Raw genomic sequence first — 20,045 nt, forward strand, 5'->3', positions numbered from 1 at the left:
GCTATACCAGTACCGAGAATCAGCGTTCCGGTCCCAACCCAGTAATAAAGATAAAGATCAGTCCCACTTGCTTCCTCGTAAATAAGCATAAGTTCAATCATATTTCATAAAAATATTATGTGATTATCAACTCTAACCACTATTTTTGGATTTTCATGCACCTAAGTCAATATAAAGGGATTTCCTCAAATAAGTTCTTGCTAATTTGATGCCTAGTACATATAATATTCACCGCAATTATGCCTGTGGCACGCTTCAAACTTAATCCAGTTGTCCTTTCTTCTTCAGATTTCACTTCTTATACTCTAGTTAGCAAGTTAAAAGGACATCTACAGCATATTGCCAGTCATTTAGCACTAAGTTTGATAGAAAAATGAGTTGACGCACCAGAGTTTTTGTCTATATATAGCTTTTTGTAATGGAAGAACACATCAACAAGACAACCCAAGGAAAGCAAAAATGAGTTATAAACAACTTAAGGCTTTCATTTTGTTGCTTGTCTGTCTTTACATTGTTGAGTCAGAAGCTCAGCTTCAGGTGGGGTTCTACCAAAGTTCGTGTGGCTTGGCTGAGTTGATCGTGAAACAAGAAGTTAGAATTGGATTCATCAAAGACAAAGGAGTGGCTGCTGGCCTTGTTAGACTGCATTTCCATGACTGTTTTGTCAGGGTAAGAAATTACACTTACAAACATCACAAACACCTTCATACCAACTTAAGATCATAGTTCAAGAAAGACAGTAAATATAATCAGAAAATAAACTCAGAAATTATGTATTTAGTGCTTGACTAAAACAAACCTGTTTGGTGCATGCTTTGTGTAGGGGTGTGATGGCTCAGTGCTGATAGACTCCACTCCATCAAACACGGCGGAGAAGGATGCTCCACCCAATAATCCGAGCCTTCGAGGGTTTGAAGTCATTGACAATGCAAAGTCCAGGCTTGAAGCCATTTGTAAAGGCGTAGTTTCTTGTGCAGATATACTGGCTTTTGCAGCTAGGGATAGTATTGAGATCGTAAGGACATGCTAGATATCTATTTGGCTATTCATAATTCAGTGCACAGTTAATCATTGTTTAATTTCGCGCTTGTTTTGCAGACTGGAGGACTTGGATATGATGTCCCTGCTGGGAGGAGAGATGGTAGAGTTTCCGTAGCTTCTGAGGCATTGTCAAACCTGCCACCTCCTACATTCGATGTGAATCAACTCACAAAAATGTTTGCAACCAAGGGTTTAACACAAGAAGAAATGGTTACACTTTCTGGTAATTTAAAGGCTCTCACTTAATCACGACAATATTCTTGTCTGTCATGTCCGCTTTTATATTAATTTGAAGTGTGTAAACTTGTACGGATATCTCGTATTGGGGCCTGTTTTGTGACATGGCACCATAGTCAGTTCATGTTATTATAGTGTATGACTTGAAGTGTCCATAGATATCGGGATCTTTTGGTTACCTTGTGTTAATGATTTTCTTTTGGGATCATTACATAAATAATTCTTGAATAAATATGTATGTGCAGGAGCACACACTCTGGGCCGATCTCATTGCACATCCTTCATTAACAGACTCTACAATTTCAACTCAAATTCAAGCCAGGACCCAACTTTAGACACCACGTATGCTGCCCAATTAAGGCAAAAGTGCCCACAGAACTCAAATGCAAACCTGGTGGTGCCCATGGACCCTTCCAGCCCAGCGTTCACTGACGTCGGGTACTACAAAGGTGTGCTCGCGAATAGAGGCCTGCTTACCTCGGATCAAACCCTGTTGACAAGCCCACAAACACAATTCCAAGTGGTTCAAAATGTGCAGAATCCATTCCTTTGGAGAAACAAATTCGCTGCAGCAATGGTGAAAATGGGAAAGATTGGTGTGTTAACTGGTAATGCTGGTGAGGTTCGAGCAAATTGCAGAGTGATCAACAGCTGAAAGCTCGTGCAATTGAGGTCTGAGGAATCTGGAAGGATGGATGTTTGACTTCTACATTATTTCCATGCAAGGATGAAGTTGTAATCCTTTCTCAAGAACTTCAATGTTTTTACTTCATCATGATGTCTAAAGTCAATCTGCTCCTCAGTTTTACACCAAAACCGTAGAGCTTATGGATACTGTAGTAAATTCAGGTGCCCGCCTGCATAAGGTTTGGATACTATTTCCTAAGAAGCATAGACATCAGGCCAGAGAATCTTGATTTTCGTCATTAAATAAGATTCAATTAAAACAGCAAGAGAAGGCACAATTTGGGTACACAACAGTGTCCATGAAATAAATTGTACCAATGATTCCAAAAATTATCACAAAAAATGCAACCTCAAAAGCTAGGCTAATTATAATTGGTTTAGGTTGTCAACTCCATGATGGCACTAACAATGTCACCATTGTGAGTCTTCAGAGCCTTGACAGCCTTGGTCCTGGAAACTCCTGCTTGTGTCATGACCAAATCAATGTCACGAGGCTCAACATCAGTCTCATCAACCTCCTCTTCTTCTTCATCAGCTGGTGCAGATACACCTGTGGTGGCTGCTTCTGGCTTCGACATCACAGAGCCCATGTCGGGCATCCTGAATTGTTGGGCGGCCTGAGTCTGCAGCTGAGAACTCAAATCTTCAATCTTGGCCTCTCCAAAAATGACATAGGTCTCCGAATTTGGGCTCTTGAAGACATCCGGTTTTGAGATGAAAAACAATATCTGCAAACAGCAAGGCTTGGTTAAACTATCATCACAAAAATAAACAGCATAGTGAATACAAGAATTGAAAAGAGGATTACGTTTTTGGTTCTCTTAATTGTGACCCTACTAACACCGGTAACAGGCTTCATCCCGAGTTTCAACATGGCCTTACGACTCTTCTTCTCACTTCTGCTTTGCTTGGAACTATCATTAGCACCTGTTCAATCAAAATAACATCATCCCATCGACTACAGCAGTTACTACACTTAATTAGGACCCACAAAAGGTAAAAACCTAATGCAAGAAAATCAATAACATAATATCAGAATATAAATGGTTAAAGGAAACACCAAATTATAGAACATAGGAAGAATAAATATTAAGTACAAGGTAAAATATAAGTGAAGTTGCTACAATGAAAGTGATGGAAACTAGCTTCAGAATGTTAAGGCTAACAGGGCTCCTTAACAACATACAGGAAAGGAAGTTCCATGAATTAATTGGATTGCAATGAAATAAGGTATTATTGCTAAGTCGTATGTGGCAAATTGATGGGCATAGAGCACTCCAATGAATATCTGATGTTACAAACGAAACTTGAATTCTACAAAATACTTGGGATTTCAGATATTAGATGAAAGACTAAAGATGTTTCAGAACAGAACCTTTTTCTCATTAATTCAAGCTTCCACTTACAAGATTGAAAATTTTAAAAACTACCATTTTCCCTCATACAGTAAATAGCGAGACAAACAGTAAACGAACGAGAACTACCAGCTAGAAATATATAAATATGAAAGAAAAAAAAGCAAAACAAAACAATGTTCACAGAACAGAGAGGGAGAAGAGAGAGGGGGAGAGAGAGACCTGGGGTGCCATCATCCTTATCATCATCTTCATCATCAGAATCATCAGCAGCATCATCATCATGCTCCTCATCTTCCTTCACGTCCTCCACCACTGGCTCATCCTTAGTCCAAAAAGCATTAAAGAACAAGAAATGGTTTGAGCACAAAAACAATTACAAATACATATCAAATGGAAGGGCATTTCTCGGAGACTTTGAAGGGCACCTCAAGCTTCTTCTGGGCTTCAGTTTCTTCAACGACGGGACCTGGCATGGCGGCTTCTGGTCGAGTATTGGGGAGCTGTGACTGTGAGAGTTGCGGATAGAGCGAGTTTGTTACGTGGAAGAGATAACGAATGCATGAGTTTTTATTTCTAGGGTTCGTGCTTTAGGCTCCAGCCCAACTCTTCTGGGCTTCTTCAGCTTTAACCGTCTGGCCCATGCAAACTTAAAACGACCTCGTCTCCTTCTCGGTAATTACAATCACTTTTATTTAAATTTGACATAATTATAAATAACTTCTTATTACTTGAGAAATTATAAAAATACTCTTCTAATTTTAACTCTCGTGTAAAAACAAACTCATTCTGTTAGGTTTTCATTCAATTTTTATGGTAAATTAACCAAAATGTCCTTTTGAATTATATATATTATAATTTTTAAAATGTTTTTATAAACTAATATTCCCTATAGATTATTTTCTTTGCCCAAAAATCTCAAAATTTTTATATTTTTTTATTTTTTAAATAAACAACAAGGATAAAATAGTAATGTTCACTTCACCATTTAAAGACTGCATAATTATTTTTCATTTGATGATAGTATTTTTCATTTGAGGGGAGTACCCGTAATTATGCTAAACCACAAGAGAGATAGTTGTTATTTTGCCTTAATATTTTTTTGGTATAGATTAGAACAAATTCCACTAAAGTTTTATCTTCATTACAAATTATTTCTCATTTTTTTAAAAATTACAAACATCGCTCTAGGATTAACGTTCACCTAACAAATTTCCTACAATGGTCTATCAGGATGTGGTATTTGTAATTATTTTAAATGATAAAGAATATTTATAATTATGAGAAAATTTTTTTAAAAAAAACCATTGTCTTATTTTTCTATTCTTTTGCACTCTAATCTATATGATTTTATGATTTCCGAACCACAATGATTGAAGTGCCTACAAATTATTTTTTCGTGGGAGTAGAATTTGAGAACTCTCCAAGAATTTAAACTTCAAAGAGTTGGAATTTGGTTCAAATTGGAGGAGATCAGTGGAGTTTCTTTTTTCTTTTTTTTTTTCATGACTATATCAAACTTTTTAATTAGGGTTCCATTATTTGAGTTGGGCTTTTATTTTAAAAAAAGAGAAAAATTTATAATGCAAACAGTTCAAACATACAATTGTTTCTCCAATCATGTAAACAATAGGGTAGTGTTGGAGAAATAGAATAATAGTCTTACATTGTCGTCCAGAAAACCTGTTTTTATTCGAACATGGAAATTTTCCTCAAATGATGATTATGTATCAGATATTCAAAATCAAAAGGATACATATCTCAGATTAAGCTGATTCATAATCAACTTAAAACAAGAAACATAGTGCTCAACTTAAACAGTATTTCCATTTTCAATTTCACTCCACTTCCTATAATATACTTCGCATTAAACTATACAAAATGTTAACCGATGCATGAGCAGGATGCTATCAAACGTAAATGCACCTTTTTCTCCATTCTCATGACCTAGCAACCGTCCTGGCATATCTATACACTAGTTCAGATGCCTATGAGTTCTTGATACCTATCTTACAGTCCATTATCATCAGTTACATTATATAGTCTTGACATCTCGTCTCCTCAGCTTCTTTTCTTGGTTCCAAGATTCATTGTTGAATGCATGGCAGTGATTAGCCCACTTTGAACAAGGAGCAGATGAATCGCAAACGTAGCAGTAGCACTGCATATAATGAAAGCAAGCAAGTATTCAACAAAAACTCAGAACCATAATCTGTGTAACAACCATCACTAAACCAATCACTCAAGAAACAAAGAACAAGAAAAGTGATACCAGTTTGCAGTGACTGTCATGAGGTGTCTTCTCAAATGGATATTTCGCACATGTGTGCCTCGGATGCGGATAATCTCTGCATGCCACCTATTCAATCGTCCCAAGATGGAAATGAAGAAAAGTCAGTCAGTCAGTTGTATCAGCTCTAAGAGAAGCAATAAATGAACTGGACTAATTCAGTTCCATCAGTTCTATACAAGTGCTAGAAATACTGCTCAATGTGGGAACAGCTATCTTCATATATATGTAAACTACATATTTTCACTTCTATATCTGTATATCCAGCTCCACAATGAGGGAAATTTAAGCTCTAGCAATAGTTCCAAAAACTTGCAAGTGTCGCTTCTGATACTTCAATTGCCAAACTATATAGGAAAGGGCGAATGCCTCTTAAGTAATAAGTGCAAAATATTAAATAACTCCTCCATTTATAAAATAAATGCATAGATGAAGCGTCTTTTGTTGGCCCCTGAAAATATGAATTGATTCTGTATTCATAACTCAAACAGCATTGCACAGTTGAAAGGTTTGAATTTAATGCTGAAAAGAAGCCTGCCATTCTTTACATTCTGAAGCAAAGAAACACCAATTTCACGAAATTGAAAAGGAAACAAACCCCTTTTACAAATTTTCAAACTTTATAACATAAATGATCGCCCATTTTAGCAAATGAGCATAAAAAACCCACTGAGAATTAAAAAACTTAAACGCATTAAGAAGAACTGAGGAATCACCTGCCCTTTCTCAGCAACTACACGCACGTCAGCCTCAGCATTACCGCAATCCTTTGGAAAAGATAACTTCAGCACTTCCAGATCATCGTAGGGATCAAATTCAAGAATAAAGCAATCTTCCTGCTCCTCAAATTTCTTGATGTCATCCCTATTTTTAAGACAGAAAATGGGCCTCAAAGGAGTGCCCTTTTTATCAGGGGAAGAGCAAGAATCACCTATTTCAATCACTTGTCTTTTCTTTTCGGCCATTGTAGAAATCTTCTCAACACGGGGCTTCTTAACAACGGAATGACTACCCATATTGGTTTAAGGAGGGATCATTTATTGACAAAACCCTAGAAGACGAGTGGTTCTGACTTTCTGCTCGAAACACAGAAAATTTTGAGCTAGAGATTTTCAAATTTGGAAACTGTGAGGCAACCGGGGGAGAAGAGAAAGAGACGTTATGCACACCCATGTGGGCCGGGCCATGTACTCGCAGTTTTGTACTCATTTGGGCCTAATGGGCCCATTCATCTAAGAAGCTCTTCAAGATGGGCTGGACCATAGTAATGCCCAGCCCATGTTCTCCAGTATTATACGTCAGGTAAAACATTTTAGTATTTATTTCCTTCCTTCAGTTGTAATTTGCAACACCCTAGGGGTATGGGGCGGTGCGGCGACGTTGTCATCCTGACGATAATTTCCGAAATTAGGTCACCAAATAATAGAAATCCCCCACCTTAGATGAGATTACGACATCTTGATATGATGGATAAACAAGAATCTCCTATGCGTGGCTGGTTTCTTAATTTGCCATCTCATCTATAAATATAATTAAAATAAATTTTTCGTAAAACGATAATAATTGGTGTACAATTCAAACAAAACCACCAATGCAATATTATACAGATTAATTAGCTTCATCAAATGTGATTTCAATATTTTTTAAAAAAAAGTCCTGTTTTCTTGACATTTTTGATACATTAATTAGGATAAAAAAAGAAAAAAACTACAACAATGAAAGTAACGATATATTAAGAATATCTTTACTCGAGACTCATGCATATATATTAAGAATAATTATACTGTTATTTTTTGAATTTTGGTATACGTAATTACATATGAATTGTACGTGATTTGAAAAATTTCAATAAAAATATATGTTTATGAGCACCCAACAACCACATACATCAAATAACAGTACTTAGTATTTAATTATCATAAAGACTGAAATATATTAAAGAAAAAAGGAAAAAGAAGGGATTAGGTGAGGAATAAGGATCATCACACCTGCACTCCATTTTACTTCATAGCATTTAATCACTTGTAATTCGGTGTGTTCAATTCTTGTGTTATGATGTGAGAATAGACCATTAATTGAAGCAATGCCTGCAATTCTTGTACTTAATTTAGTTATTACTACTTAAATTAGATATTACGTTTAATCTATTCTCATCATTATTAAAGGAAATCATCCTGTGTGGAGATCTACCAACTCACCTTATTATACATGGATGGACCCTACAAACATTGGGTATTATTGTAATAGTTAGGAATAAATGTATTTATGGTTTTGTAACATCTTTTCATTATTTAATTTTTTAGTGTAGTATTTGAGTCGTATGTTTTTTTAATTTTGCTATTCAATTTTTTTGTTGGCTGAAGTTTACCTCCGCTAGCGAGATTGGTGGAATTTAATAAAAAAAAAATTAAAAAGATGCAGGACTTTACTACACTAGATTGTTAAAGAACAAAAGTACCGGCATAAATGGATTAATAGAAATAAAAGCCTCAATTTTAAAATGTCACGTGAGAGACACATGCAATGTTTTCTGTTGGAAAAGAGAACTCTGGCAAAAAAAAAATTAAATCCGTAAAAATTAAAAAAAATACAGGACCAAAATACTATAATAGAAAGTTAAAGAATGAAAATATAAAATGACCTAAAATACTGACAGAAAATGCATTGAATAGCCTAATAATTAATCAATATATATATATATACGTGTGTGTACATTTTCCTAATTTACATGCTTTTATATAATATTGTTTTTTTATTCTTTTTGCTCAAAAGATAAATAGACTTTTAACATGGTCTTGATGTATATGGAATATTGATCATGACTATTCAAAAAGAAAAGATTTAGCTTAATCAAGTTCAGACACATCACTTGTTCTTTACGATGATAGAAAAATAAAAGGATTTTATATAGTAGTAGTTTTGTCTTGTGTTCATACTCCGATTTTCCTTCCTTCATCATCCAAATATATATATATATATATACATTTGTTGAATTTTACGTGGCTTTAATTAGAACATGTAATTGACCTCTAAAAACTATGTTCACCAATTGGAACAAGCTTCAATATTCAACATGTTCACTAATTAATATACTCAAACACATATTTTTTCAACAATTAAGGTATGACATTTTTTTATAAATAGAGAATTAAATTATTAATGACAAGTGAGTGGAGCATGCGAGAGTTTATTTGTATTTGATTAATGGATATTTATCATAATTTCAGAATATATAATATATAGTGTTTCTCGATCTAAAGCATGCTTGCCAAGCTTGTAGCTGAAAGTGGTTTTTGTGTCATACCCATCTAAAGGAAGGGAATGTGCAACTCTTGTATTCTATACAAGTATATGTAATTCTATACAAGTATATGTAGATCGATAGTGTCATCATTATTGCTTGACTAGTTGGGGATCTGTTGCTACCTCACCCCCACCCCCACCCAGAAGGGTTGGTGAGCCCCAAAGCGCCATTTATACCCACTCCTCCTCCACTTCTCCACCACACCAAACCAAAAACAAACACAAACCTTCACATTATTTCATTCTGAATTTCAATATGGGCTCAACAACCCAAATTCCTGAAACTTCAACAATCGATTCTTCAGAAGAAGAGTCGTGTTTGTTCGCCATGCAGCTGGCTAGTTTTTCCGTGCTGCCTATGGTTCTCAAATCCGCCATAGAACTCGACCTGCTCGAGCTCATCAAGAAAGCTGGCCCCGGCGCCTTTGTTTCGCCTGCGGAACTCGCCGCCCAGCTCCCCACCTCCAACCCTGAGGCCCATGTCATGCTCGACAGAATCCTCCGCCTTCTCGCAAGCTACTCCGTTGTAAATTGCAGCCTGAAAAAGCTGCCCGACGGCGGTGTTGAACGGCTGTATGGTTTGGCGCCGGTTTGCAAGTTCCTGACGAAGAACGATGACGGAGTTTCTATGGCTCCTTTGTTGCTCATGAACCAGGATAAGATCCTCATGGAGAGCTGGTAATTAAGTTAATTTCTTCTTACAATTAATTACTTATTACTACAATAATAATTATTATTTGAGAAATTTAAAATATTTTGCAGTTCAATATTTATCGTGGACTAATGAGAAATGTTGAAAAAAAGTATTTCTTTCTTTTTTCTTTTTTTTTTTTTGAGTAGATTTTTTTTGCCTAGATTAGAAGAAGTTGTGAATAAAGTATAAAAGTCATTTATTATAAATTGAGAAGGGTGATGCTTATCTGATCTAATTAGAGTCAATTATCTTTACCTACTACGCACCAACCCCACCTCTTTCGTATGCTTGCCACTGATAAATAACATCTTATCAGTTAAGGTGAAAACAATGGACTTTATGCTCAAGTGGTGGGTACCACGGTTGGTGACCAGAAACTTCCAATCACAATCATATATCGCTACCTACAATCTCAGTTTCTTTTAATATAATTCAATAAATGCTATTCAAACTACTAAACTGAAATTCCATCCAGAATTAATTTCCCTAATACAAGAAACCTGCAACATTTTAATGTGCGATATTATATACATAGATATTATTAATATGTTCAAATTTTTATTTCTATAAATACAGGTACCACCTTAAAGATGCTGTTCTTGATGGAGGAATTCCGTTCAACAAGGCATATGGTATGACTGCATTCGATTACCATGGGACGGACCCAAGATTCAACAAAGTGTTCAACCAAGGAATGTCTAACCATTCCACCATTATCATGAAGAAGATTCTTGAAACATACAATGGGTTTCAAGGTTTGAAAACAGTGGTGGATGTTGGTGGAGGAACAGGGGCCACGCTTAGTATGATCGTCTCCAAGTATCCTTCAATTAAGGGCATTAATTTTGATTTGTCCCATGTTATTGAAGATGCTCCATCTTATCCAGGTCTTTAATTAATTCTATTTTTCCTAACTCTAATTGAATTTTTTATAATAAAGCATCCAGTATGCATTAATTCTAACCTAAGTCGGAAAAAAAAAAATGTTATGCAGGAGTGGAGCATGTCGGTGGCGACATGTTTGTGAGCGTGCCTAAAGGAGATGCCATTTTCATGAAGGTGATTAAATTCGAGAAAATGTATAATTTTGATGATGATTAAATTTCACAATTAGTTTAATAGTTTGAAAATGTTGTTGCAGTGGATATGTCATGATTGGAGTGATGAACACTGCCTGAAATTCTTGAAGAACTGCTACGAAGCACTTCCAGAGAATGGAAAGGTAATATTGGTTGAGTGCATTCTGCCAGAGGCACCCGACACAGGGCTGGCCACTAAGAATGTGGTCCATATAGATGTGATAATGTTGGCCCACAACCCGGGTGGTAAGGAACGGACAGAAAAGGAATTTCAGACCCTGGCTCAAGGGGCTGGATTTAAAGGGTTCGACAAAGTTTGCTGTGCTCACAATTCTTGGATCATGGAATTGCGTAAATGAATCTCAAACCCCCACATAATTTCTTGATTCTTGAGTGTGTTCGTGGGTTCCTCCTCTATTAGAGAGAGAGAGAGAGAGAAGAAACTGGGATTAATATTGTCTTCTTGTATAAATAAGTTTGTTGCCCACTTGTTACTTAATAAAGGTTTTTTCCGTTTGATTTAATGGAGAGTATGACATATCATTTTAATATTATAAAAAACCTAAATGTGCAACCTGCCGATCCAGCATCCGACTAACACATTGGTTTCTTATTTTAAATTAATGTCGTATATAAAATATATATTTTTTAAAATATTTAGATGATATAACTTTATCAATATGATTACATATATTTATATTGAATGAATATATACAATTTTGTGAAATAAAATCTAGATTTAACAATAAAAAAACTACTCCGTCAGACATTTGAAAACGCAACATGTAGTATAACCATTCACTATATTTGTTTTCATTTTCAAGTTATCTTTTGGACATCAGCTCTCGACACTCTATGCTTTTCCCCAGCTTTCCCTCTAGTAAAAGATTAACTCGTACCTCCTGTGCCTAGGGATTCCTGGGGCATGAGTTAAGCATATAGTTGATTGCTCTTTCTTTCGATGTTGCGTTGGTACTATTTTTTTGGAGTTTCTCTCTATAGGCGTGCAAAACAAGAGGGTCACTACTCTTCAGAGCGGTGAGGTGGACAATTCCTTACTCCAGCTTTAGAGGAAAACATATCCAATGTTTGCTATAATTTAGAAACACCTTATTTAGGTGTTTTAAACTGTTTTATCATAAATACATACATATACATAAATATATATAAAAAAGACATGATTTGACAATGAATAGTAATTTTTGTCTCCCAAAATACAACATTAAACATACAATACTTATTTTAAATTATCTTCAAAAACAAATCCAAACATACATACTATCTCTGACACACACTTATTTATCTTTATTTTTCACTCTCTATCTCCATAAAACACCCAAAAAACGAATCTATATATTATGATGATGTTCCAAGTGCGACGTGATTACCATTACATTACAAAAACAGGATTACAACGTCCATTATAATTGACACTTTTTCACATAATTAATTGGAGCATTAATATTGGCTAATACATATTTCATCCCTAATCCTTGCAATCTTGCTGTGTGGATCTTAAGGATTTATTCACAAATCCTGATAAGAGTTTTATTAACATGAAATCTTAATTGAATGCAATTTACCTTCATGTGATATCGTGAATGAATAAATTTATCTTCTATAAAAAAAAATAACAATTTACCTCACTATGTTTTTCAAAATGAAGCAATTTACCTCCTCCTCCTCAGAAAAATACAGGAGGTAAATTGCTTCATTTTAAAAAATATAGAAAGATAAATTGCTATTATTTTTTTACAGGGGATCATTTGTTCAATTGCAATATCACAAAGGGGCTTGCTCGCATTTTTGCCCTTAATTATTCTCATAAACATTGATTCGCCAACTCAGAGATGAACAATATCTTAGAGAGAGCTCAACCCTCTTTCAGTATTCTTGAAAAGTTCCAAACAGTGTCCTTGGTCTAGGTTTCTGCTCCAAAACTTGTCGTAATACTCTGCGTACGTGTAGTCCCTATAAATGGCCTGTGATTCATCTCCAATGAGTTCCTTTGGAGCTTTTATTACAGCAGTGTCGGACGGGCACAAGAAGGAAGCTACAGAAACTCTTGGATGGTGAGTGTTCACTACCGCTCGATGCCAACTGCTTTTGTACTTTGTGTTGCTCAGTGCCTACATATGATAAACAGATAATCAGTGAATTACAATTATTATGTAATTAGGATAAGTACCTAGAACAAAGCTTACCTGCAATTGATCACCAAGATTAACGACAAATGCATTAGGGATGGGTTTAACGGCCAACCATTTGTCATCCTTGAGCAATTGAAGGCCCGCCACTTTGGTGTCCTGGAGGAGAATTGTAAGGGTATTGGGGTCAGTGTGGGCTGGAAGGCCGTATGTGAGTTCGGGCTCAGGGCAGGGCGGGTAGTAATTAATGGCCATATGCTGGCCCTGTTCGCCTAAAGTCTTGTTGATGTAGTCTTTGTGCAGCCCCAAACTCTCTGATATAAGTTCTTGCAATCTCAGCCCAAGTTGTCGGATTTCCACGCAATAGTTGCCCACGATTTCCCTTACGTACGATGCAGAGATGAGATTAATTTAAAATAAATATAAGAGAAGTAGAATCTTGAAATATTCTAATCTTTTGATGCTAAGTCCCTTTCACTATTAAAGCAAGCCCTTTTTGTTGAAGAGCTAAGAACCTTATCAATTTAAAAGAAGATAAAATATTTTAGGACCTCATCTTTCATAAATCCGACAAAACTTCGTTGGGCAACAAAGTCGTTTTGTAATTATCTCCAACGAGTCTCTACTTTCGGTGGTGCAAAGATGTACTCCTTCATTTTTAATCTTTTTTAAATTTAATTTTGCTCCAATAACTATATAGTTTTATATTAAATTTTAAATAGATAAATATATTTTTTTCAACAGAAAATAAATAAATATGTTATATATTCTTAAACTATATTAAGAGAAACTATAAATATTGTAATTTATTGTTGACATGAGGAATTTTTTAAAATAAAAAATTATTGTAAAGAAAATCAAAGACAAAATTAAGAGTGTTGTCTTCCACAGCAATCGCCGAAATCTAGGAATGCCGATTAAGATCCACACAAGCCATCCCAATATTCAATTATTTGCATTTACTTCCAAGTTTACCTATTAAAAAAAATTGAAAATAATAATTGAATTTTTATTTGGCCAACGTCAACACGGATTTATGTCATAAAATTGTATACGTGTCTAACACTCAGAGCATCTGCCACCGTTGCTGATATTCTAAGCTGATGTCACTACGATGATGACTTTATTACAAAATTGGTGAAATCACATTAAATAATAAGAATATTTATAGGAGTTATATTTTCAATACGGCATGTCGTAAAATGCGTGAAAAAGCTGTCAAATATATGCTAAAAAATTATTCTAGACGTACGCGCTTTTACATTTATTTTTGCTTATCTATTTTTTTTTAAATTTGATGTAATTATACATAAATTTTTTGTGATTTGAAAAATTACATTTAATACCCATAAAATTTACTTTTATTTAACAAATAAGTCCATACATTAGTTAAAATATAGTTATTCTTTTTTTTTTATTAATATTGCTCAAATTTTGTGCACAACTCTGTCTTGTAAGTATATTTTTTAAAAATAATTAATCACCGACAGGAAGGTATTAGCCGTTGCTTCAATGTCCGTCCATTGTGTAAAACGACGGCGACTTTCACAGAGCACGTGAAATAACTAATTTCATGCAGGCGCACGTGGTACAGGAATGAACAATTGACTTGAAATTGCAGATTTGATTATATATATGCCGGTGGAATATTAAAAAATTATTGGTCAAATCCTAATTATTTAGGATGTGAACGTTGTGTTCATCAAATACGAACTACTAATTTCAATGACAATTTTAAAATTATTCTGTTACCATTTTTATTAAATAATACATATTCTTATTAATTATTATATATCTATTTACACGTATTATATAATATTATAAAAAGATCACTTTTACGTACACTCAACGTTGAGTCTAAATATCTGTATGAAGTAGCTAGTTCCGTATCAAAAACCTAAAAGTAAAGTTTTGATTTCACTTGTATATAGAAATTAAGTCGTCTAGCTTACTCTAAACTTTATTTACATTTCAAGAAAAAAGGTCCCTTAAATTAAGATGATAGTATGAATGAAAGGCATGCATAGATGATGAAGAATGCCCTAAAACAAAGATATTATTACCTGAAAGATGGGGGGTTGGTCGGCCATTCCTCAGCATATTTGTCCAAAGGGTGACAGTGAATCCTAAGATAATCTCTCCAATTGTGAATTGTCTCCTTTGGAGGGTTAGAACTTGTACTCAACCTCGTGGTCTTGGAGGGATCATTTGAGTACAATTTCATCTTCTCTTCCACCGGCAAATGGAAGAATTCATCCGCCACCTCCAACATCTTCTCTGCTACTTCGTTCAACACACCATGATTTGTAACCTATTCATTTTATACGTAAATTACGAAGACGAAAAAAAAAAAAAAAGAGAAAGAATTAGCATTAATGCTATATATATATATATATATGATGATGGTGATTGTGTACTATCACACCACGTCAAAGGAGATTATAAAGTACATACGAAGATTCATAACAGGTGAGATCGAAACAGACAGCTATATCATGACACGTCAAGAACGTAGAGTAGTAGAAAAATGTAATAAACATGCTGATGTTAATTTGAAAGAGAAGAGGTAGAGTGACCTGAAAAAACCCATAATTCTGACAAGCTTGTGCTATTTGTTGGACTATGAATGTTCTGTCAGCACAGCCCAAATCGATGATTGGGGCATTGTGGTAGTCTGCAACTTGGAAGAGTTTGGGCCTGTCGGGCTCGGGGCGGACATAGCTGGGAGGAAGAGTTGAGAACCGAACGCCGGCGGAGAGTAACTGAGTTTCCATGAGATATATATATAGCCCTGAATTAACTGAGATATGAGTGAGATGTGTTTGGCCCGCGGGGTTGAGGTGAAGTAGCCAACTAGCTAGCTAGTGTTTTTATATGTATAGGCAATGGTTAAGAAAGGGAAGTTGACGGTTGACCTGTAATTGGGTCATTATATATATATATATACATATATATTATATTAGTGAGTACCTAGTAGGATTGTAAATTAATAATTATTTAGAAAAGTAAATGATAAATATTCCTTTTCTTTTAAAATAATTAGGATCCTTAATTAGCTATAATATGTACGTGGTGGCGTAAATATTAAATTGGTTTAATTATGCATATGAACTAGGATTTGGGGTAGAACCTCTTCTAAAGAAGGGATAACTCCAATGCAATTAGTTTTAGATTTAGTTAATGGTGCTTGTCTACGCCATTACGACCGTGGAGTTTATCCATATATAGGTTGGGATCAAGTAAAGCTGACAAATGTGTTAGTTTGGTATGATTATTTTTAATTTTACATATTTTTATATATATAATATATATATATATGTATGTATATGCATTTGGACTTTATTTAGGTAGGGTTACTACAAATTAATAAATAAAATCAATATTTTGGATGAATTAAAAAAAAAAAAGAAAAGAAAAGAAAAGGGAGAGGGAAATTTCATGCTTGGATAATAACACACGTGAACAAGACTTTATCTTATTTCATACTTATGGTATACGTGAAATCAAAACGCGTAAGACTGACTTATAAAAATAAAAGTAGAAAATAATATTATTGATACTGATAGAGTATATATTCATCTATTTTTCTTGTTATTATTACGTAGGATGTTTTCCAAGAAAAATTATTGTTGGAAATTTTTAGAGTCAATGGCATGACCAACTCCAAGTCTATGAATATCATTATTAAACTTGACTATATGTGTCGATTAAGAGGTCCACATGATGATTTTATGTACCCAATTCAATTCAATGACTTCACTCCACAGCTGAGACATATTGCTTAGTCGTTCCGTCTTCTTTCTAATTTCTATCCTTGATTTTAGATTAAACCATAATCATTATTGATTTTCATTTTTAAAAAATCTAAATCACTTAGTTTATTCCATAATCTGAACAAAATTACTACAAGTATTTGTTTGATTTTCATATATCCTTATTATTCACCATTATATTTATATTTCCGTATCATGCTTAGGATTTGGAATTTTTTCTACATTGATGGTATGGAATTATAGTAAACGTGCATAAGGGGTTGCTACTAGAGTTGTCAATGAGTCAAGCTCGACCAATTTTGATTGACTCGAGCTCGAGGTCAAGCTTGTTGGATAAATATTTGGTTTCAAGCAATCAAAACGACGTTTTGAAATATTATAATCGGATTTGAGAAATCAAAAGCAAATAAAGCCACGTTGGAACAAGTAATATAAAGCAATTAGAAACGCCATTTAGGACAAGAAATTTAAATCGAAAACTTACAACGAGAATTGTATCGTAACAATTCTCAGTCCAATTTGAAGTTGTTAATTTAACCGAATCGCAGAATTACTGCTTGCCTTGAAGAAAATATACGCCCCGTATCAGCAGTGCACCGGGTCCAATGTAATTTCTCCCAGGATAAGACGGTTACAGTTCTTTCAATTTTAGCACTATACCGAAGAACACCTCGAACAACACTCAAAAGCTTGTTACTAAAACTAAGTTCAAATCTATTAAATATTTTATAGAGAAACGAAGAGAGACTTCAAGAAAAGAGGGGAATTGATCAAATGTTTGTGTGTTTTGACAAGCATGAGGAATGGCCTTTATATAGGTATGGCTACTCCTCACACTAATGCAGCCAATAATGGCCTACTAATGCAGCCATAAAATGACTTAAAAACCAATTAAAAACAACCATGAATTACCTTAAAACCCCATTTGAAATCAGCCATGAATTTCCACACGAAACAACAAAAATTATTTTGTAACAGCATGCTGAAAAATTGGCCATAATGAGAGAAATGATTTCCTCTTCAAATATGTGAGTTTCAAATTCAAATACAACAATCCCACACAAACTCATAGATTTGAACTCAAGTTTCCATGACTTGCTTTCAACAATGGTACCTTCTGATTTGAACCACTGTCTAAGTTATCTAATGTCAGTTGTCACCAGGTTAAATGGAACTAAGCCTTGAATTTAAGCCTGTGAGTGTAACAACGTCTGTCAGTAACAACAAGCCACCAGCTTTGTGTTGATCTTTAGGTTTGAGACTTAGGCTATGTGTCCTGATCCTGTTCATGAATGCTTTCAGGAATAACCCAATTTCTTAGTTGCGGCCAAACAACGACATTCACTTAGTTGGGCATCTCCAGGGATGCACTGCTAGCATCTCGTCTTAAAAGACTTGACCCCAATCAGAGATAAACTCTTACTATACTTGCAGTAGCACCTTCCAAAATTTCAGGGGACAGACTCCAGATACAGAGTATCAGTCCATTTGGTGCTCTGACATACCCTTACGACTTGTTGATACCACATTGAACCTTCTTTGTGGGATATCCACTCAAAAGGTTTAGTTTTCGTCGTAGATATATTACTGATGGGTTTTCAATCCCATCCTCAATCTGGACTTATGAACTTGTGACAGATTCAATCCTTTCGTCAAAGGATCAACCACATTGTCCTTTGTTCCCACAAAGTCAATGCCCATTACTCTGTCTGACACTAATGCCCTTATAGACTTCAGTCTAACTTGGATGTGTCGTTGGGTCTTTTGATTGTATTTACGACTCATCACCTTTGCTATTGTGGTTTGGCTATCACAATGTACAACAATCGGTGAAAGAGGCTGACTTACAATGGGAAGTTGTAATAACAACCCAAATAGCCATTCTGCCTCGGTACCAGTCGTATCTAACGCACATAACTCGGCTTCAAACGTAGACCGGGTTATCAAAGTCTGTATTGCAGACTTCCAGGAGACTGTGCCCCCTTCTAAGGTAAAAATATATCCTGAGCACCCATTACTCCCAGAGTTTTTGGCTATCCAGCTAGCATCACTATATCCCTCAAGAATAGCTGGGAATCTGCCATAATGTATGGCCAGTGACACCGAGCCCTTTAAGTATCTTAGTACTCTATCCAAAGCACCCCAATGAGTTTTGTCAGGACAACTAGTGTATCTAGCCAGCTTAGAGACAGAAAAAGATATATCTGGTCTAGTGCCATTTGCCAGATACTGTAAGCTCCGAATAATTTGGGAATACCTTAGCTGTGCAACCGAAACACCACTTTCATTTTTGAATAAAGCTACAGAAGGATCATATGGTGTTATAGCAATTCTACTGTTTTGATAACCAAATTTCTCAATTATCTTCTTAACATAATGAGATTGAGAAATGACTATCCCATCAGTTGACCGAGTCAACTTGATGCCAAGAATCACATTAGCCTCACCCATATCCTTCATTTCAAACTTATTTTTCAAAAATGACTTGGTTTCGGTAATAATATCTAAACATAATCCTTTTAATAGAATATCATCCACATACAGGCATAGAATTATCATTTTATCTCCTTTAACTTTGCAGTATATACACTTATCATTCTCATTTTTGGTGAAGCCAAATGCAAGAATAGTTTTATCAAACTTTTCATGCCACTGTTTGGGTGCTTGTTTAAGTCCATATAGAGACTTAACAAGTTTACAAACTTTATGCTCGTTACCATAAGCTACAAACCCCTCAGGCTAATCCATGTAAATTTCTTCCTCGAGTTCACCACAAGAAGGCTGTTTTCACATCCATCTGATGAATCGGGAGATTATACACCGAATCAAGTGCTATAAGCACCCGGATTGTAATCAATCGAGCTACCGGAGAATAGGTATCAAAATAGTCTATTCCCTCCTTTTGTTTAAACCCTTTAGCCACCAATCTGGCTTTTAAACTTATCTATGGTCCCATCAGGTTTCAATTTCCTTTTAAAAATCCACTTACATCCAATAGTAGTACACCCCGGAGGGAGATCGACTAGCACCCATGTTCCATTGAAAACAATGGAGTACATCTCACTTTTGACAGCTTCTTTCCACTGCTTGGCTTCTGAAGAAGCCATAGCATCTTTGAAAGTTATCGGATCATCCTCGATGTTGTAAGTGACAAAATCACTTTCAAAATCCTTGACGATCCTAGCTCACTTACTCCGTCTAGGTTCATTTGACTCCTCATGAGTCTGATTAGAACTACTAGGACCAACTCCCACATTCAGGAATAGATGTGGAGGCAAGTGAATCATCAAGCGAAACATTAGAAGGTATTCCTGTTTTTAAAGGAAATACATCTTCTAGGAATACAGCATCACGAAATTCGACTATTGTGTTGACCTCAATGCCTGGAATTTCTGATTTAATAACCAGAAATTTTAAGGCATAACTTGTCTCCACATAA

At 35.2% G+C, this 20,045-nt stretch overlaps 5 protein-coding genes across 5 annotated transcripts; 2 read left to right on the plus strand and 3 right to left on the minus strand.

Moving 5' to 3' along the window:
- Positions 1 to 336: 336 nt before the first annotated feature.
- LOC105160267 (peroxidase 5) lies at positions 337 to 2,050 on the plus strand. Its single transcript, XM_011077581.3, has 4 exons — positions 337 to 669; positions 824 to 1,015; positions 1,099 to 1,264; positions 1,524 to 2,050. Exons 1-4 carry the CDS (start codon positions 460 to 462, stop codon positions 1,931 to 1,933), a joined length of 978 nt encoding a protein of 325 aa, XP_011075883.1. The 5' UTR covers positions 337 to 459; the 3' UTR covers positions 1,934 to 2,050.
- A 126-nt stretch (positions 2,051 to 2,176) lies between these two features.
- On the minus strand, positions 2,177 to 3,907 carry LOC105160268 (nascent polypeptide-associated complex subunit alpha-like protein 2). The gene is made up of 4 exons (XM_011077582.3): positions 3,749 to 3,907; positions 3,543 to 3,645; positions 2,774 to 2,892; positions 2,177 to 2,693 (listed from the first exon to the last, which is right to left on the minus strand). The coding sequence occupies exons 1-4, from the start codon at positions 3,794 to 3,796 to the stop codon at positions 2,343 to 2,345; spliced, it is 621 nt and encodes a 206-aa protein (XP_011075884.1). The 5' UTR covers positions 3,797 to 3,907; the 3' UTR covers positions 2,177 to 2,342.
- A 1,086-nt stretch (positions 3,908 to 4,993) lies between these two features.
- Positions 4,994 to 6,747, minus strand: LOC105160269 (RPM1 interacting protein 13). Its single transcript, XM_011077583.3, has 3 exons — positions 6,327 to 6,747; positions 5,593 to 5,679; positions 4,994 to 5,481 (listed from the first exon to the last, which is right to left on the minus strand). Exons 1-3 carry the CDS (start codon positions 6,624 to 6,626, stop codon positions 5,356 to 5,358), a joined length of 513 nt encoding a protein of 170 aa, XP_011075885.1. The 5' UTR covers positions 6,627 to 6,747; the 3' UTR covers positions 4,994 to 5,355.
- A 2,282-nt stretch (positions 6,748 to 9,029) lies between these two features.
- LOC105160270 (caffeic acid 3-O-methyltransferase 2) lies at positions 9,030 to 11,210 on the plus strand. Its single transcript, XM_011077584.3, has 4 exons — positions 9,030 to 9,591; positions 10,184 to 10,494; positions 10,602 to 10,666; positions 10,749 to 11,210. The coding sequence occupies exons 1-4, from the start codon at positions 9,170 to 9,172 to the stop codon at positions 11,043 to 11,045; spliced, it is 1,095 nt and encodes a 364-aa protein (XP_011075886.2). The 5' UTR covers positions 9,030 to 9,169; the 3' UTR covers positions 11,046 to 11,210.
- Positions 11,211 to 12,042: 832 nt separating this feature from the next.
- DMR6 (2-oxoglutarate (2OG) and Fe(II)-dependent oxygenase superfamily protein) lies at positions 12,043 to 15,694 on the minus strand. The gene is made up of 4 exons (XM_011077585.3): positions 15,410 to 15,694; positions 14,897 to 15,144; positions 12,891 to 13,215; positions 12,043 to 12,815 (listed from the first exon to the last, which is right to left on the minus strand). Exons 1-4 carry the CDS (start codon positions 15,605 to 15,607, stop codon positions 12,549 to 12,551), a joined length of 1,038 nt encoding a protein of 345 aa, XP_011075887.1. The 5' UTR covers positions 15,608 to 15,694; the 3' UTR covers positions 12,043 to 12,548.
- Between the last annotated feature and the right edge of the window lie 4,351 nt (positions 15,695 to 20,045).

This window comes from Sesamum indicum, linkage group LG4 (genome assembly GCF_026168435.1).
Source record: "Sesamum indicum cultivar Baizhima isolate 11 linkage group LG4, ASM2616843v1, whole genome shotgun sequence".
Classification (NCBI taxonomy): domain Eukaryota; kingdom Viridiplantae; phylum Streptophyta; class Magnoliopsida; order Lamiales; family Pedaliaceae; genus Sesamum; species Sesamum indicum.

Bases quoted from the DNA above. Each gene is read 5' to 3' on its own strand.
- LOC105160267 (XM_011077581.3), top strand. From the start codon at position 460: ATGAGTTATAAACAACTTAAGGCTTTCATTTTGTTGCTTGTCTGTCTT. The intron at 670-823 runs GTAAGAAATTAC...TGCTTTGTGTAG, and splicing joins TCCATGACTGTTTTGTCAGG to GGGTGTGATGGCTCAGTGCT. The intron at 1,265-1,523 runs GTAATTTAAAGG...ATGTATGTGCAG, and splicing joins AGAAATGGTTACACTTTCTG to GAGCACACACTCTGGGCCGA.
- LOC105160268 (XM_011077582.3), bottom strand. From the start codon at position 3,796: ATGCCAGGTCCCGTCGTTGAAGAAACTGAAGCCCAGAAGAAGCTTGAG. The intron at 3,646-3,748 runs GTGCCCTTCAAA...TTTTGGACTAAG, and splicing joins AAGCCCAGAAGAAGCTTGAG to GATGAGCCAGTGGTGGAGGA. The intron at 2,893-3,542 runs GTCTCTCTCTCC...TTGATTGAACAG, and splicing joins TAAGGATGATGGCACCCCAG to GTGCTAATGATAGTTCCAAG.
- LOC105160269 (XM_011077583.3), bottom strand. From the start codon at position 6,626: ATGGGTAGTCATTCCGTTGTTAAGAAGCCCCGTGTTGAGAAGATTTCT. The intron at 5,680-6,326 runs GTGATTCCTCAG...ACGATTGAATAG, and splicing joins TAGTTGCTGAGAAAGGGCAG to GTGGCATGCAGAGATTATCC. The intron at 5,482-5,592 runs GTATCACTTTTC...CATTATATGCAG, and splicing joins ATGACAGTCACTGCAAACTG to TGCTACTGCTACGTTTGCGA.
- LOC105160270 (XM_011077584.3), top strand. From the start codon at position 9,170: ATGGGCTCAACAACCCAAATTCCTGAAACTTCAACAATCGATTCTTCA. The intron at 9,592-10,183 runs GTAATTAAGTTA...CTATAAATACAG, and splicing joins AAGATCCTCATGGAGAGCTG to GTACCACCTTAAAGATGCTG. The intron at 10,495-10,601 runs GTCTTTAATTAA...AATGTTATGCAG, and splicing joins AGATGCTCCATCTTATCCAG to GAGTGGAGCATGTCGGTGGC.
- DMR6 (XM_011077585.3), bottom strand. From the start codon at position 15,607: ATGGAAACTCAGTTACTCTCCGCCGGCGTTCGGTTCTCAACTCTTCCT. The intron at 13,216-14,896 runs GTAATAATATCT...ATCGTACGTAAG, and splicing joins ACCAACCCCCCATCTTTCAG to GGAAATCGTGGGCAACTATT. The intron at 12,816-12,890 runs GTAAGCTTTGTT...TATCATATGTAG, and splicing joins ATCTTGGTGATCAATTGCAG to GCACTGAGCAACACAAAGTA.